General features: G+C 46.7%; 1 protein-coding gene across 7 annotated transcripts in view; it reads right to left on the bottom strand.

Annotated features, from left to right (window-relative positions):
• Positions 1–16,908, bottom strand: part of LOC135056670 (alpha-2-macroglobulin-like protein 1) — a 409,885-nt gene that overhangs the window by 111,392 nt on the left and 281,585 nt on the right. For all 7 annotated transcript variants that reach the window (XM_063962113.1, XM_063962120.1, XM_063962116.1 and 4 more), the window contains 2 exons: positions 3,693–3,774; positions 2,407–2,563 (listed from right to left, as the gene is read on the bottom strand). In XM_063962113.1, the coding sequence (XP_063818183.1) occupies positions 2,407–2,563; positions 3,693–3,774 (239 nt within the window). The remainder of the gene's footprint in view (positions 1–2,406; positions 2,564–3,692; positions 3,775–16,908) is intronic.

The following is a 16,908-nucleotide window of genomic DNA, read 5'->3' as shown; positions in this document are numbered from 1 at the left end:
TTATCTGCATAAATCTAACAACTGGAGGCAAGAAAAACATATTGTTAGCTTGCACTGAAACAAAACTGAAAGAAAATTATAATACACTACTCTTGGAGCATCTCAGTCGCGTCGGATAGCTGTATAGGGCAGTGATGGCTAACCTTGACACTCCAGCTGTTGTTGAACTACACATCCCAGCATGCCCTGCATCAGTTTTAGCATGGCCAAATAGCAAAACTGTAGCAGGTCATGCTGGGATGTGTAGTTCAACAACAGCTGGAGTGTCAAGGTTAGCCATTACTGGTATAGGGTATAGATGCTAAGTGTATGAGGACATATCTGTATGCAGAGACTAATAAAATATCACTCATGAAATAATGGGTAAACAAAGCAATCTGATGGATTTGATGGTGGAATGATTGTTGGTGACAGCAGCAGCAGTGCGAGCATTAGCCAATTGGCTTCACTGGTGAATTGCCCAATGTCTGCAGTTGTTACAGTGTACACAGAGTGGACCAGCAGACAAAAACGATCAGAGTACAAGGCCTTTGGTTTAAAATGGCTACTGGATTCTCGAACAGAGAGGCGAGTGGGGAGACTTATTCAGTACCACAGACGGGTAACACTGTATCTAATTATGAATAATCTGAATCAGGGACCATTCCAGGTGGCCTCTCAATGAACAGTATACCGCACATTACATTATATGGGCTACAGATGCAGATGGCATGTCCAAATGCCATTATTACCTGCTGCAAGCAGTGTAAATGCCTGCCTGTTGCTCAGTAACACAAGAATTGGACAGTGAATGATTGAAAACGAGTCTTTGCGGTCTGACAAATTACAGTATGTTTTCAATAACACCATGTAGATCAGTTATTTTCAACCTTTTTTTACTGGCGGCACACCCAACAATATTTTAAAATTGCCAAGGCACACCATCTGTTCCCCACAGATAAAAACAAAATACACACATTGGCCCTCACAGTAAAACAAAAATCCACACATACATTGGACTACACAGAAAAAACAATCACATTGCTCCCCACATAAATCCTATTGCTCCCCACATGAATTATTCACATTGTTCCCCAAATACATCCATACATTCTTATTCTCCTCACATAAATCCTATAGAAATCCTATTGTTCCCCACAGGAGAAATAAAATAACAAATATTATTATCAGCTGTCCTCCTACCCTGTCCCTCTTGTGGCGGGGGTTGTTCATAGTGGAGTATGAGCAGCGGGCTGTCGGGCAGGTGTGGATGTGGGTTGGCAAGGAAAGCTGTGTATGCAGGCGGGAACTGGAAGATGTGTATGCAGGCAGGTGGGCTGGCTGGGTGGTGAGACGCGGCGGCCGTGACCTATGATATCACAGTTTTCAAGGCATAGGTCATGGCTGGAGCACGACTGATCCTCTAAGAAGAGCCTGGGCCAACAGTTCACTCTGCAGGTGCATGAAGCTGCTCTGGCTCCGCGGCACACCTTGCAACTGGTCGCATCACACTAGTGTGCCACGGCACACTGGTTGAAGAAGCCTGATGTAGATGGTAGGGTGAGTAGATGAAGAAAACAACACAAAAGCATGGATCCTTCTGAATAAACTACCATCAAGCATTCAGCAACTGGAAGATGGAGTTAATTGAATTTGGACTAATAACCCCCACTTAACATCCCAACAGTTAGTAGAATCCATGCCTAGAAGAATTTAAGCCATATTAAGGACAAAAGTGGCCCACCAAAGAACTAACCTGGTGGTCTTCCTAAAACTTGATACTTCTATAAACTACACAAGTCTAATGTGTGATATGTATTTACAGAACGTGTTTCTGTAAGTACTGTATATGGAGAGTTAGGGCACAATTTTTTATACAAATGACGTGAATGAGCACAAGTCACATGGCAAAACAAAGGTTGTAGCTGTGCAGTCTGGGTATAGAACAGATAGAATAACATGAAACAATTTCTATTTGGCAGCACAGGTAATGCCTTCCCTCCAGGGGCGGACTGGCCATCTGGCACTACTGGCAAAAGCCAGAAGGACTGATGGCCTGATGGGCTGGTCTATCACACAGAGAGTGGGGCTGGCCAAGAAGCCCAGCCTCCCGGAGCTCTGCTCAGCTGCCTGGATACAGATGGGGAAGTGCCGCAAGGCCATGCCCTCTTTGTTATTGCACACCCCCAGTCCTTTCCTGCTTCCCGCTGTAGTTTATAAAGAACATCTTTCATTTGCTGCAGTATTCCAACTTTCATTGTTATCTTCTTGTCCCATGTCTTATGTATAACTTTAATATGTACATTTTCTTGAGCAGTGTTTTTGTAATTAAACATTTATTTATAATTGCAGTAAAAATAATGTACTGCCACCTACAGTATATCACCTATATGTCCTATTAGCACAATTACTGTACATTCAATGCACCTTCATAGCATTATTGAACAGCCTCCCCACACTGCGGAAGCAGCCGGATGCTTGGCGGTTATTTTTCATCCAGGTGAGGGAGTGATTCAGGTGGTTCTCATCTATAAAGATATAAGGCCGAGCTTTGCTGAAGGACTTCAATACGAATGCAGTCAGCCTGTGGGAAAAAATGGGCACATTATGAGACATTCCTCTATACTAAATATTCATTTAAAGCAAAAATAGCTACAACTTTTGTGGTGTCCACCAATGTATAAACTATTCTCTTAGGATTATCCTTACTGGGCTTGATGGCACAGACATTAGGGGTCATTCCGAGTTTATCGCTCGCTAGCTAGTTTTAGCAGCCGTGCAAACGCTATGCCGCCATTCACTGGGGAGTGTATTTTAGCTTAGCAGAAGTACGAACGCATGTGCAGCCGAGCTCTGCAAAAACAGTTTGTGCAGTTTTAGAGTAGCTCTGAACCTACTCAGCGCTTGCGATCACTTCAGCCTATTCATGTCCGGATTTGACGTCATACACCCGCCCAGCGGACGTCTAGCCACGCCTGCGTTTTTTCAGACACGACTGCGTTTTTGCAAACACTCCCTCAAAACGGTCAGTTGACACCCAGAAACCTGTCAATCTTCTTGCGGCCGTCAGTGCTACTGAAAACTTCGCTACAACCTGTGCACAACCACAACGGGCTTTGTACCCGTACGACGCACGTGCGCATTGCGGCCCATACGCATGCGCAGAAATGCCGATTTTTAGCCTGATCGCTGTGCTGTGAACAACGCCAGCTAGCGATCAACTCGGAATGACCCCCATTGTTATGTGTTTTCAATGGACCTATCCAGTGTTGTAAGTTAGGGTTGATATGGCTGGCAGCAGATATCCAGTACAACCGAGGAAAGCTTGGTTCTAGAGTTCCAAAATGCAAGATCATTTTGTCTGTTGCTTTCATTAATATACCATTGGTTTGCTCCATTCTCAGTTGGCATAATCTGCTTTCTGCCTATGGAGGCAAACTCCATCCAGCTCTGGAAACTGACATTGTATGCATGGATGGACAGTGTCAAATTCCCAGGAGAAGTCTTTCTAAATTGTGAGCGACTCCTCCGATGGATGCCCATGCCCATATCATTCTTGGAGGGTGTTACAACAACATCTACATACAGTATGTACAAATGCTTGTGATCACTGCTGATGTCCCAGATAAACCTTATGAGCATATATAGTGCTGACAGTGACTTTTTATGTAGTCATATATTTATGCACCAGTAACTTAGGCAAAGTTACTTACCAAGTGTTTCCTTCTGGGTCCCTCTTTCCAAAAGCGCTGTACGACCCATCATCACGTTTGTATGTCAGCTGTCTCTGATACCCTGTGGAAAATCACAGAAAAAGTCTATTACTTTCCATTAAGAAAGTTTGGATTAAAAAGTCCAAATTAGAGATGTGCACCGGACATTTTTCGGGTTTTGCGTTTTGGTTTTGGATTCGGTTCCACGGCCGTGTTTTGGATTCGGAAGCGTTTTGGCAAAACCTTGATTAAGAATTTTTGTCGGATTCGGGTGTGTTTTGGATTTGGGTGTTTTTTTTCAAAAACCCCTAAAAAAAACCCAGCTTAAATCATAGAATTTGGGGTTAATTTTGATCCTATAGTATTATTAACCTCAATAACCATAATTTCCACTCATTTCCAGTCTATTCTGAACACCTCACACCTCACAATATTATTTTTAGTCCTAAAATTTGCATTGAGGTCGCTGGATGACTAAGCTAAGCAACCCAAGTGTCCGGCACAAACACCTGGCCCATCTAGGAGTGGCACTGTAGTGTCAGACAGGATGGCACTTAAAAAAATAGTCCCCAAACAGCACATGATGCAAAGATAAAAAAAAAAAAAGAGGTGCAAGATGGAATTGTCCTTGGGCCCTCCTACCCACCCGTATGTTGTATAAACAGGACATGCACACTTTAACAAACCCATCATTTCAGCGACAGGGTCTGCCACACGACTGTGACTGAAATGACTGGTTGGTTTGGGCCCCCACCAAAAAAGAAGCAATCAATCTCTCATTGCACAAACTGGCTCTACAGAGGCAAGATGTCCACCTCCTCCTCATCCTCCGATTCCTCACCCCTTTCACTGTGTACATCCCCCTCCTCACAGATTATTAATTCGTCCCCACTGGAATCCACCATCTCAGGTCCCTGTGTACTTTCTGGAGGCAATTACCGGTGAATGTCTTCACGGAGGAATTGATTATAATTAATTTTGATTAACATCATCTTCTCCACATTTTGTGGAAGTAACCTTGTACGCTGATTGCTGACAAGGTGAGCGACTGCACTAAAGACTCTTTCGGAGTACACACTGGACGGGGGACAACTTAGGTAAAATAAAGTCAGTTTGTGCAAGGGCCTCCAAATTGCCTATTTTTCCTGCCAGTGACAGTCTGACATGCCTACTTAGATGCTGTCACTCATATAATCCTCCACCATTCTTTCAATGGTGACAGAATCACATGCAGTGACAGTAGACGACATGTCAGTAATTGTTGGCAGGTCCGTCAGTCCGGACCAGATGTCAGCACTTGCTCCTGACTGCCCTGCATCACCGCCAGCGGGTGGTTTTGGAAATGTTATCCTTTTCCTGGCAGCTCCAGTGGCGGGAGAAAATGAAGGAGGAGCTGTTGGCGGGTCACGTTCCGCTTGACTTGACAAGTGTCTCACCAGCAGGTCTTTGAACATATGCAGACTTGTGTCTGCCGGAAAGAGAGATACAATGTAGGCTTTAAACCTAGGATCGAACACGATGGCCAAAATGTAGTGCTCTGATTTCAACAGATTGACCACCCGTGAATCCTGGTTTAGCGAATGAAGGGCTCAATCCACAAGTCCCACATGCATAGCGGGATTGCTCTGTTTTAGCTCCTCCTTCAATCTCTCCAGCTGCTTCTGCAAAAGCTTGATGAGGGGAATGACCTGACTTAGGCTGGCAGTGTCTGAACTGACTTCACGTGTGGCAAGTTCAAAGGGTTGGAGAACCTTGCACAACATTGAAATCATTCTCCACTGCTTTGCCTATATCGTAGGCAGATGTATAGGCTTGAATGGCCTTTTGCTGCTCCTCCATCCTCTGAAGCATATAGAGGGTTGAATTCCACCTCGTTACCACCTCTTGCTTCAGCTGATGGCAGGGCTTGTTCAGGAGTGTTTGCTGGTGCTCCAGTCTTCGGCACGCGGTGGGTGAATGCCGAAAGTGGCCCGCAATTCTTCGGGCCACCAGCAGCATCTCCATTACACCCCTGTCGTTTTTTATAAAATTCTGCACCACCAAATTCATTGTATGTGCAAAACATGGGACGTGCTGGAATTTGCCCACATGTTATGCACGCACAATATTGGTGGCATTGTCCGATGTCACATATCCCCAGGAGAGTCCAATTGGGGTAAGCCATTCTGCGATGATGTACCTCAGTTTCCGTAAGAGGTTGTCAGCTGTGTGCCTCTTATGGAAAGCGGTGATACAAAGCGTAGCCTGCCTAGGAATGAGTTGGCTGCTACTGGTGCCGCTGCTGCTGTTGTTGCTGCGGGAGGCAATACTTCTACCCAGTGGGCTGTCACAGTCATGTAGTCCTTAGTCTGCCCTGCTACACTTGTCCACATGTCCGTGGTTAAGTTGACACTGTGTACATCTGCATTTTTTAGGACACTGGTGACTCTTTTTCTGACGTCTGTGTACATTCTCAGTATCGCCTGCCTAGAGAAGTGGAACCTAGATGGGATTTGGTACCGGGGACACACTACCTCAAGAAAATCTCTAAGTCCCTGTGACCTAACGGCGGATACCGTACGCACGTCTAACACCAACATAGTTGTCAAGGCCTGAGTTATCCGCTTTGCAACAGGATGACTGCTGTGATATTTCATCTTCCTCGCAAAGGACTGTTGGACAGTCAATTGCTTACTGGAAGTAGTACAAGTGGTCTTCCAATTTCCCCTCTGGGATGACGATCGACTCCCAGCAGCAGCAACAACAGCAGCGCCAGCAGCAGTAGGCGTTACACTCAAGGATCCATTGGAGGAATCCCAGTCAGGAGAGGACTCGTCGGACTTGCCAGTGACATGGCCTGCAGGACTATTGGCGTTCCTGTCTAAGGAGGAAATTGACACTGAGGGAGTTGGTGGTGTGGTTTGCAGGAGCTTGGGTACAAGAGGAAGAAGGGATTTAGTTGTCAGTGGACTGCTTCTGCTGTCACCCAAAGTTTTTGAACTTGCCACTGACTTCTGATGAATGCGGTCCAGGTGACATATAAGGGAGGATGTTCCTAGGTGGTTAACGTCTTTACCCCTACTTATTACAGCTTGACAAAGGCAACACATGGCTTGACACCTGTTGTCCGCATTTCTGTTAAAATAATTCCACACCGAAGAGGTGATTTTTTTTGTTTTTTGACCAGGCATGTCAATGGCCATATTCATGGATATGGATACTTGAAGAGACACGGAGCTGCAAGATACAGCAATGGCCTACTGTACTATACTACTATATACTGGTGGTCACCAAAATGCTGCACTGTACTACTATATACTGCTCACAACAATGCAGCACAAATATGGATACTTGAAGAGACACGGAGCTGCAAGATACAGCAATGGCCTACTGTACTGTACTGCTATATACTGGTGGTCACCAAAATGCTGCACTGTACTACTATATAGTATATACTGGTCACACAACAATGCAGCAGATATTGAGCGCTGATCAGGATACTAGAACTAAGTCTGACACGGAGCTGCAAGATACAGCAATGGTCTACTGTACTGTACTACTATTATATACTGGTGGTCACCACAATGCAGCACACTGAGCACAGATATTGAGCTTTTCAGGCAGAGAACGTAGCCACGTCCTCTCCGCTCAATCTACAATGCACGAGTGAAAATGGCAGCGACGCGCATTTCTTTATATGGAATACGAATCTCGCGAGAATCCGACAGCGGGATGATGATGTTCGGCCTCGTTTGGGTTAACCGAGCAAGGCGGGAAGATCCGAGGCTGCCTCGGACCCGTGTAAACCACGTGAATTTCGTGGGGGCTCGGATCTCGAAGAACCGAATCCGCTCATCTCTAGTCCAAATATGTTAAAAAGAAAGGAATTTAGGAGCCTAAAGTATATCATGATTATAAGTAATAACCTTCTGTCTCGTGACAGACTCTTTACAAAAAAAAAGATTTTACTCACCGGTAAATCTATTTCTCGTAGTCCGTAGTGGATGCTGGGGACTCCGTAAGGACCATGGGGAACAGCGGCTCCGCAGGAGACTGGGCACATCTAAGAAAGAATTAGGACTACCTGGTGTGCACTGGCTCCTCCCCCTATGACCCTCCTCCAGACCTCAGTTAGGATACTGTGCCCGGAAGAGCTGACACAATAAGGAAGGATATTGAATCCCGGGTAAGACTCATACCAGCCACACCAATCACACCGTATAACTCGTGATATTATACCCAGTCAACAGAGCCTCTCAACAGATGGCTCAACAATAACCCTTTTAGTTAACCATAACTATATACAAGTAATGCAGACAACCCGCACTTGGGACGGGCGCCCAGCATCCACTACGGACTACGAGAAATAGATTTACCGGTGAGTAAAATCTTATTTTCTCTGACGTCCTAGTGGACGCTGGGGACTCAGTAAGGACCATGTGGATTATACCAAAGCTCCCAAACGGGCGGGAGAGTGCGGATGACTCTGCAGCACCGAATGAGAGAACTCCAGGTCCTCCTCAGCCAGGGTATCAAATTTGTAGAATTTTGCAAACGTGTTTGCCCCTGACCAAGTAGCAGCTCGGCAAAGTTGCAAAGCCGAGACCCCTCGGGCAGCCGCCCAAGATGAGCCCACCTTCCTTGTGGAATGGGCCCTTACAGATTTAGGATGCGGCAGTCCAGCCGCGGAATGCGCCAGCTGAATTGTGCTACAAATCCAGCGAGCAGACTCCAGCCGTCCTGGAAACATAATTTTTCAGGGCCCTGACTACGTCCAGTAACTTGGAATCCTCCAAGTCCCTAGTAGCCGCAGGCACTACAATAGGTAAGTTCAAGTGAAAAGCTGACACCACCTTAGGGAGAAACTGAGGACGAGTCCTCAATTCTGCCCTATCCATATGGAAAATCAAATAAGGGCTTTTACATGACAAAGCCGCCAATTCTGATACAAGCCTGCAGGGCCGTCTTTACGTATGGGCTCAATGGGCTCTTGCCCAAGGGCTCCAGGAGTATAAGGGCCCTAGGCTGATAGCCGAGGGTCCCCTCTTTCCAGGGGTACCAGATTTTTGAAAATCGGCCTTGGGGAACCGGAGATATTCAACGTGAAAGCAGTGGTCCCCATCCGAGCCTGTTAATTGCTCTTCCCAGCCAGATATCTCAGGTTCTGTCTGACATAGAGTTTTTCTGAGGGTATAATCCAAAATCTGAGACTCTCCCCTTTTGCTGGACACTGTCAGCTTGTCTCTACTTTGCCCAGAACCAGAGATATCAGCCTTCCAGCAGCTGGTCCCGGCTCCAGATCCACACGCCTGGTATACAGTTTTATATATTCATTTGAGGATTGCTCTGGCTCCTGACCTCTGATCCCCAAGTTCCCAGAACCTTCTGAAAGGTGGGACTCTCTAGTTTTTTATCCAATTCAAAGCTAAGAAATATATTTTCAGGAATTTGAGATATCTGCAGTCAAGCAAGCTGCCCTCCCACCAGAAAATGATGAATATTAAGCCCACTCCATTATCCACCCCTCCCCTACGTATTAAATAGGGATGTGCACTTGAAATTTTTCGGGTTTTGGTTTTGGGTTCGGTTGCGCGGCCGTGTTTTGGGTTTGAACGCATTTTGGCAAAACCTCACCAAATTTTTTTTGTCGGATTCGGGTGTGTTTTGGATTCGGGTATTTAAAAAAAAAAAAAACTAAAAAACAGCTTAAATCATTGAATTTGGGGGTCATTTTGATCCCATAGTATTATTAACCTCAATAACCATAATTTACACTCATTTTCAGTCTATTCTGAACACCTCACACCTCACAATATTATTATTAGTCCGAGGTCGCTGGATGACTAAGCTCAGCGACCCAAGTGGCCGACACAAACACCTGGCCCATCTAGGAGTGGCACTGCATTGTCACGCAGGATGGCCCTTCCAAAAAACACTCCCCAAACAGCACATGACGCAAAGAAAAAAAGAGGCGCAATGAGGTAGCTGTGTGACTAAGCTCAGCGACCCAAGTGGCCGACACAAACACCTGGCCCATCTAGGAGTGGCACTGCAGTGTCACGCAGGATGGCCCTTCCAAAAAACACTCCCCAAACAGCACATGACGCAAAGAAAAAAAGAGGCGCAATGAGGTAGCTGTGTGACTAAGCTCAGCGACCCAAGTGGCCGACACAAACACCTGGCCCATCTAGGAGTGGCACTGCAGTGTCACGCAGGATGGCCCTTCCAAAAAATACTCCCCAAACAGCACATGACGCAAAGAAAAATTAAAGAAAAAAGAGGTGCAAGATGGAATTGTCCTTGGGCCCTCCCACCCACCCTTATGTTGTATAAACAGGACATGCACACTTTAACCAACCCATCATTTCAGTTACAGGGTCTGCCACACGACTGTACCTACAGGGAGGTAGGTATACAATTATGGACGAGCACTGACGACACAGAGATAGCCACAGCCGTGGACTACCATACTGCGTCTGCTAGTATAGATAATATAATAAATATATTACTACTGTAGGTATATAATATAATGACGGACCTGGTGGACACTGTCAGCAGACTCCTAAACTACTAGTATGAAGAAGATAGAAAAAAAAACCCCCACCACAGGTAGGTAGGTATACAATTATGGACGAGCACTGACGACACAGAGATAGCCACAGCCGTGGACTACCGTGCTGCGTCTGCTAGTATAGATAATGTAATAAATATATTACTACTGTAGGTATATAATATAATGACGGACCTGGTGGACACTGTCAGCAGACTCCTAAACTACTAGTATGAAGAAGATAGAAAAAAAAAAAACACCACAGGTAGGTAGGTAGGTATACAATTATGGACGAGCACTGACGACACAGAGATAGCCACAGCCGTGAACTACCGTACTACGTCTGCTAATATAGAGATGATAAAGATGATAGAGATGAAAAAATATATAACACTACTGTAGGTAAATATTTATATAATATAATGAATGACGGACCTGCTGGACACTGTCAGCAGAATGCGTTTATAGAATAAAAAATAAAAAAACACCACAGGAGTGTTTACATTTTTCAGGCAGACAATATACTGGTGGTCAGGTCACTGCTGGCAGCAAAAGTGTGCACTGTACTCCTGCTATAGCTGCTTCCCCAGTCCCCACAATTAAGCAGTGTGAGCACAGAATGATATATCATGCAGCACACTGAGCACAGATAATAGTATGGAGCGTTTTTTTCAGGCAGAGAACGGATAAAAAACTGGTGGTCACTAGCAAAACTCTGCACTGTACTCCTCCTAACAGCTGCTCCCCAATCACCCGCACAATATAAGCAATCAGATCAACTGTGTACTGTCACTGTGTAGTATTAACTATAAACGGAGAGGACGCCAGCCACGTCCTCTCCCTATCAATCTCAATGCACGTGTGAAAATGGCGGTGACGCGCGGCTCCTTATATAGAATCCGAGTCTCGCGAGAATCCGACAGCGGGATGATGACGTTCGGGCGCGCTCAGGTTAACCGAGCAAGGCGGGAGGATCCGAGCCTGCTCGGACCCGTGCAAAAAAAGCTGAAGTTCGGGCGGGTTCGGATTCCGAGGAACCGAACCTGCTCATCACTAGTATTAAACACCCCCTACCACCCCGGAAGTCATGTACCAGGGCTTCTTTATTCAGCCCAATGGCCCCTCTACAGTTTAGTACCCAACAGTCAACCGGCACTGACAGCATGAGTGGCAGTGTGCTTGTTGGTGATAAGCCGGCTCTCGCTATGTATAGTACTTGCTATGTATAGCACAACAATCCACTCCGTGTTGCCCCCCTGCCGCCCACGATAACACCTGACATATTCCTGGCCGCACCACAACAGCACCCTTGTGTAGTCAGCCTTCCGCGATCTCAACCCGCATTTTATCGCCGCCGCCCCCCAGCCGCAGGTCTGATCCGCCGTACACTCAGTGCCTACGGCTCCCGCTGGCCTTGCGATGGGCTGCTACTGCCGAGCAACAGACCATCCTGTCCAATAGTAACTTAAGCTGCCTCCAGCCGCGGCTTTTTGATTGGCTGGGGCGCAAGATGCAGGGAGGAGGTGGGATCCCTGTTATTGCCTTGAGGTTGTGTATTCAGAGGAGAGTGATCTAGAAAGTAAAGTTTAGGATCTCTCCTGTTGTGTGCCTGTCTCATCACAGCCTGTGTTTGCCATCAGCAAAAGTAAGTAAGACAGGCTGTAATATTATAATTTTTTTCTGTAACCAATTAAATTTAGAGTTTATGCTGTGGGTTTTTATATAGTCATATAATGCATGTATATATGCATATGTGTATTTATAAAATATATATACAAATTTGCAAAGGTAATGGTGGCATTCGCAGGTCTTGCAGCGTAAAACTTTAATTACAGCAGTCAGGCGACTTCAAGACTAGCTTGAAGTCGCCTGATTGCTGTAATCAAAGTTTTACGCTGCAAGACTCGCGAGTGCCACCATTACCTTTGCAAATTTGTGCCCACAACCCACTGGAGGGCACCGGGGCAATTATTTTCACAAAGTAAGGAGTGCCGGTCATTGCTGGTTTCTATAAGACACACACCCTGAAGACGGGCCCCGAAACGTTGATAATAAATAGCACAGCTTTCTTCACCTACTCTACAGTATCCTGAGTGCCGCCTTCTGTGGATTTCTGTGTATGTACAGGCTGCCTAGGCCTGTCAGGAAGGCACCAGAGCACATTTTTGTGATGCAATTTGCATAGGAGTGTCGGACCCATACTGCGTATATATATATATATATATATATATATATATATATGAGAGCAGTATAATCATCACCAACTCCTGCACCTGTGTGTATATACCCACTGCCCTGCTTGTTCCCCTCCTTCGGCAGGACCAGTGATGGCGCTGCGCTACTGCACTGGGGTATGAGACGTCATAACATCTCATCCCACAAGAAGGAGACGGGGTGCGAGACTTGAGAGACTGGAGTTGGATTCTGAATCTGCCTGACCGTGTTGGGACCCGCAAGTCAGCTCAGAGATCAGAATAGGGGGAGAAACTCATTCAATATTTGTTATAGTGTGGGGGAGAGAGCTTCATTTAATATACTGCATAAAGGGTGGGGGTGAGAGAGAAAAATATTTAAAGGATGGGGGGATCATTAAGTCTGCACATCACATCAGGGCCGATTCAATTGTTTTTCCTTATGGCTTACACCGGGGGGGGAGAGGGAGGGGGCTGGCATAACGGAGCAGTTTAATTGTTGCTCCATTTAGGCGCCTAGTAGCCGCGGTTCTGACATTTTTTTTCTCGCTGCCCCCTGAGGTGCGAGAAAAAATTTATGTCAAGACAGCACTTTGGACGCCCAAAGCAGGGAGTTTAGATGCGTTTAGGTATCTAAACCTGGTCTATTTGGCGCAACATGTGCGAAGTGCATGGATGTCCAAACACAACTGAATAGTGACAACTGTTTGGACGTCTAAAGAGTCCCATTTAAATGGGATTTTTAGATGCCCAAAACAATTGACTCAGCCCCTAAGAGTCTGCACACGGGCCCTCATTCCGAGTTGTTCGCTCGTTCTTTTTCTTCGCATCGGTGCGATAAGTCACAAACTGCGCATGCGCAATGTTCGCAGTGCGTCTGCGCCAAGTAAATTAGCAAAAAAGTTTGGTAATTTACTCATGGCGTAACAAAGAAATTTCTTCGTTCTGGTGATCGTAATGTGATTGACAGGAAGTGGGTGTTTCTGGGCGGAAACTGACTGTTTTATGGGTGTGTGTGAAAAAACGCTGCCGTTTCTGGAAAAAAAGCGGGAGTGGCTGGAGAAACGGGGGAGTGTCTGGGCGAACGCTGGGTGTGTTTGTGACGTCAAACCAGGAATGAAACTGACTGAACTGATCGCAGTGGCAGAGTAAGTCTCGAGCTACTCAGAAACTGCAAAGAAATTTCTAATCGCTATTCTATTCGCAATTCTGCTAATCTTTCGTTCGCAATTCTGCAAAGCTAAGATTCACTCCCAGTAGGCGGCGGCTTAGCGTGTGCAATGCTGCTAAAAGCAGCTAGCGAGCATACAACTCGGAATGAGGGCCACTATCTTTTGTGAGATGAATTATTGCAAGAGAGATAAGTGTTTATGAGGCCCAAGTAGTAGTAACCAGTGGCCAACTAATCTATGTCATCATCATGTTATATATGTTATATATGTTATATATTTAGGATGACTAATGACATATAGGGCATTACCTCTCCTGTCACAATCCAGGTATGTTTTATAGATTGCCCCTCACTCTGAGAATTATGTCCATTGCGGGGCAGAGGGTATTGGGGGGAGTAGGGGCGGTATTGTGTAGCTTTGCCTAGGGTGTCTTGAAACCTTGTACCGGCCCTGCATGGGCAACCGCCGTGATGTTGTCCGACTGGATCAGAACCGGTTGGTTTTGAAGCAGGGCCTTTGCCTGACTCAGGGCATTGTAAATGGCCCTCAATTCCAGAACATTTATGTGTAGGGAAGTCTTGTGACTTGTCCAAAGTCCTTGGAAGTTTCTTCCCAACGTGACTGCCCCCCAGCCTCGAAGGCTGGCATCCGTGGTCACCAGGACCCAGTCCTGTATGCCGAATCTGCGGCCCTCCACGAGATGAGCACTCTGCAGCCACCACAAGAGAGACACCCTGGTCCGTGGAGACAGGGTTATCAACCGATGCATTTGAAGATGCGATCCGGACCATTGGTCCAAGTGGTCCCACTGAAAAATTCTGGCATGGAACCTGCCGAATGGGATCGCTTCGTAGGAAGCTACCATCTTTCCCAGGACTCGTGTGCAGTGATGTACCGACACCTGTATCGGTTTTAGGAGGCCTCTGACCAGAGATGACAGCTCCTTGGCTTTTTCCTCTGGGAGAAACACTTTTTTCTGGACTGTGTCCAGAATCAATCCCAGGAACAGTAGGCGTGTCGCAGGAACCAGCTGTGACTTTGGAATATTCAGAATCCAACCATGCTGGTGTAGCACCTCCTGAGATAGTGCTACGCCCACTAACAACTGCTCTCTGGATCTCGCTTTTATCAGGAGATCGTCCAAGTATGGGATAATTAAAACTCTCTTTTTTCGAAGGAGTATCATCATTTCGGCCATTACCTTGGTAAATACCCTCGGTGCCGTGGACAGGCCGAACGGCAACGTCTGGAATTGGTAATGACAATCCTGTACCACAAATCTGAGGTACTCCTGGTGAGGATGGTAAATGGGGACATGTAGGTAAGCATCCTTCATGTCCAGAGATACCATGTAATCCCCTTCTTCCAGGCTTGCAATAACCGCCCTGAGCGATTCCATCTTGAACCTGAATTTTTTTAGAAATGTGTTCAAGGATTTTAAATTTAAGATGGGTCTCACCGAACCGTACGGTTTCCGTACCACAAACATTGTGGAATAGTAACCCCGTCCTTGTTGAAGTAGGGGCACTTTGACTATCACCTGCTGGGAATACAGCTTGTGAATTGCCTCTAACACAGCCTCCCTGTCTGAGGGAGTCGTTGATAAGGCAGATTTGAGGAAACGGCGGGGGGGGGGGGGGGTAATGTCTCGAATTCCAGCTTGTACCCCTGAGATACCACTTGAAGGATCCAGGGGTCCACCTGTGAGCGAGCCCACTGATTGCTGAAATGTTTGAGACGGGCCCCCACCGTACCTGGCACCGCCTGTTGAGCCCCAGCGTCATGCGGTGGACTTAGCTGATGAAGCGGGGGAGGACTTGTGTTCCTGGGAACTGTCTGAATGCTGCAGCTTTTTCCCTCTACCTCTGCCTCTGGGCAGAAAGGACGCGCCTCTACCTCGCCTGTTCTTTTGGGGACGAAAGGACTGCACCTGATAATACGGTGCTTTCTTTGGTTGTGAGGGGACATGTGGTAAGAAAGCTGACTTCCCAGCCGTTGCTGTGGACACTAGGTCCGAAAGACCATCCCCAAACAACTCCTCACCCTTGTAAGGCAAAACTTCCATGTGCCTTTTAGAATCTGCATCTCCTGTCCACTGCCGGGTCCATAACCCTCTTCTGGCAGAAATGGACAGCGCACTGATTTGAGATGCCAGCCGGCAAATATCCCTCTGTGCATCTCTTATGTAAAAGACCGCGTCTTTAATATGCTCTATGTTAAGCAATATAGTGTCCCTGTCTAGGGTGTCAATGTTTTCTGACAGGGATTCCGACCACGCCGCTGCAGCACTGCACATCCAGGCTGAAGCAATAGCTGGTCTCAGTATAACACCAGTGTGTGTATATATAGCCTTCAGGAGAGCCTCCTGCTTTCTATCAGCAGGCTCCTTTAGGGCGGCCGTATCCGGAGACGGAAGTGCCACCTTTTTTGACAAACGTGTGAGCGCTTTATCCACCCTAGGTGGTGTTTCCCAACGTGACCTATCCTCTGGCGGGAAAGGGTACGCCATTAGTAATCTTTTTGAAATCACCAATTTTCTATCGGGGGAAGCCCATGCTACCTCACACACATCATTTAATTCTTCAGAAGGGGGAAAAACTACTGGAAGTTTTTTCTCCCCAAACATAATACCCTTTTTTGTGGTACCTGGGGTTACATCAGAAATGTGTAAAACATTTTTCATTGCCTCAATCATATAACGAGTGGCCCTAGTGGACATTACATTTGTGTCATCGTAGTCGACACTGGTATCAGTATCCGTGTCGACATCTGTGTCTGCCATCTGAGGTAGCGGGCGCTTTAAAGCCCCGGATGGCGTTTGAGACGCCTGGGCAGGCACGAGCTGAGAAGCCGGCTGTCCCATATTTGGCATGTCGTCAAATTTTTTATGTAAGGAGTCGACTCTTTTGCATAATTCCTTCCACAAGTCCATCCACTCAGGTGTCTGCCCCGCAGGGGGTGACAACACATTTATAGGCACCTGCTCCTCCTCCACATCAGCCTCCTCATCAAACATGTCGACACAGCCGTACCGACACACCGCACACACACAGGGAATGCTCTGATAGAAGACAGGACCCCACAAAGCCCTTTGGGGAGACAGAGGGAGAGTATGCCAGCACACACCAGAGCGCTATATAATACAGGGATTAACTAAATTATATCCCCTTATAGCTGCTGTATACTTATATTGCGCCTAAATTTGTGCCCCCCCTCTCTTTTTTACCCTTTCTGTAGTGTAGTCTGCAGGGGAGAGCCAGGGAGCTTCCTTCCAGCGGAGCTGTGAGGGAGAAATGGCGCCAGTGTGCTGAGGGAGATAGCTC

The sequence above is a fragment of the Pseudophryne corroboree genome, chromosome 3, assembly GCF_028390025.1.
Source record: "Pseudophryne corroboree isolate aPseCor3 chromosome 3, aPseCor3.hap2, whole genome shotgun sequence".
In the NCBI taxonomy this organism is placed as follows: domain Eukaryota; kingdom Metazoa; phylum Chordata; class Amphibia; order Anura; family Myobatrachidae; genus Pseudophryne; species Pseudophryne corroboree.
Note: the sequence above shows the minus strand (reverse complement) of the source record. Positions and strands in the feature narration are given on the sequence as shown.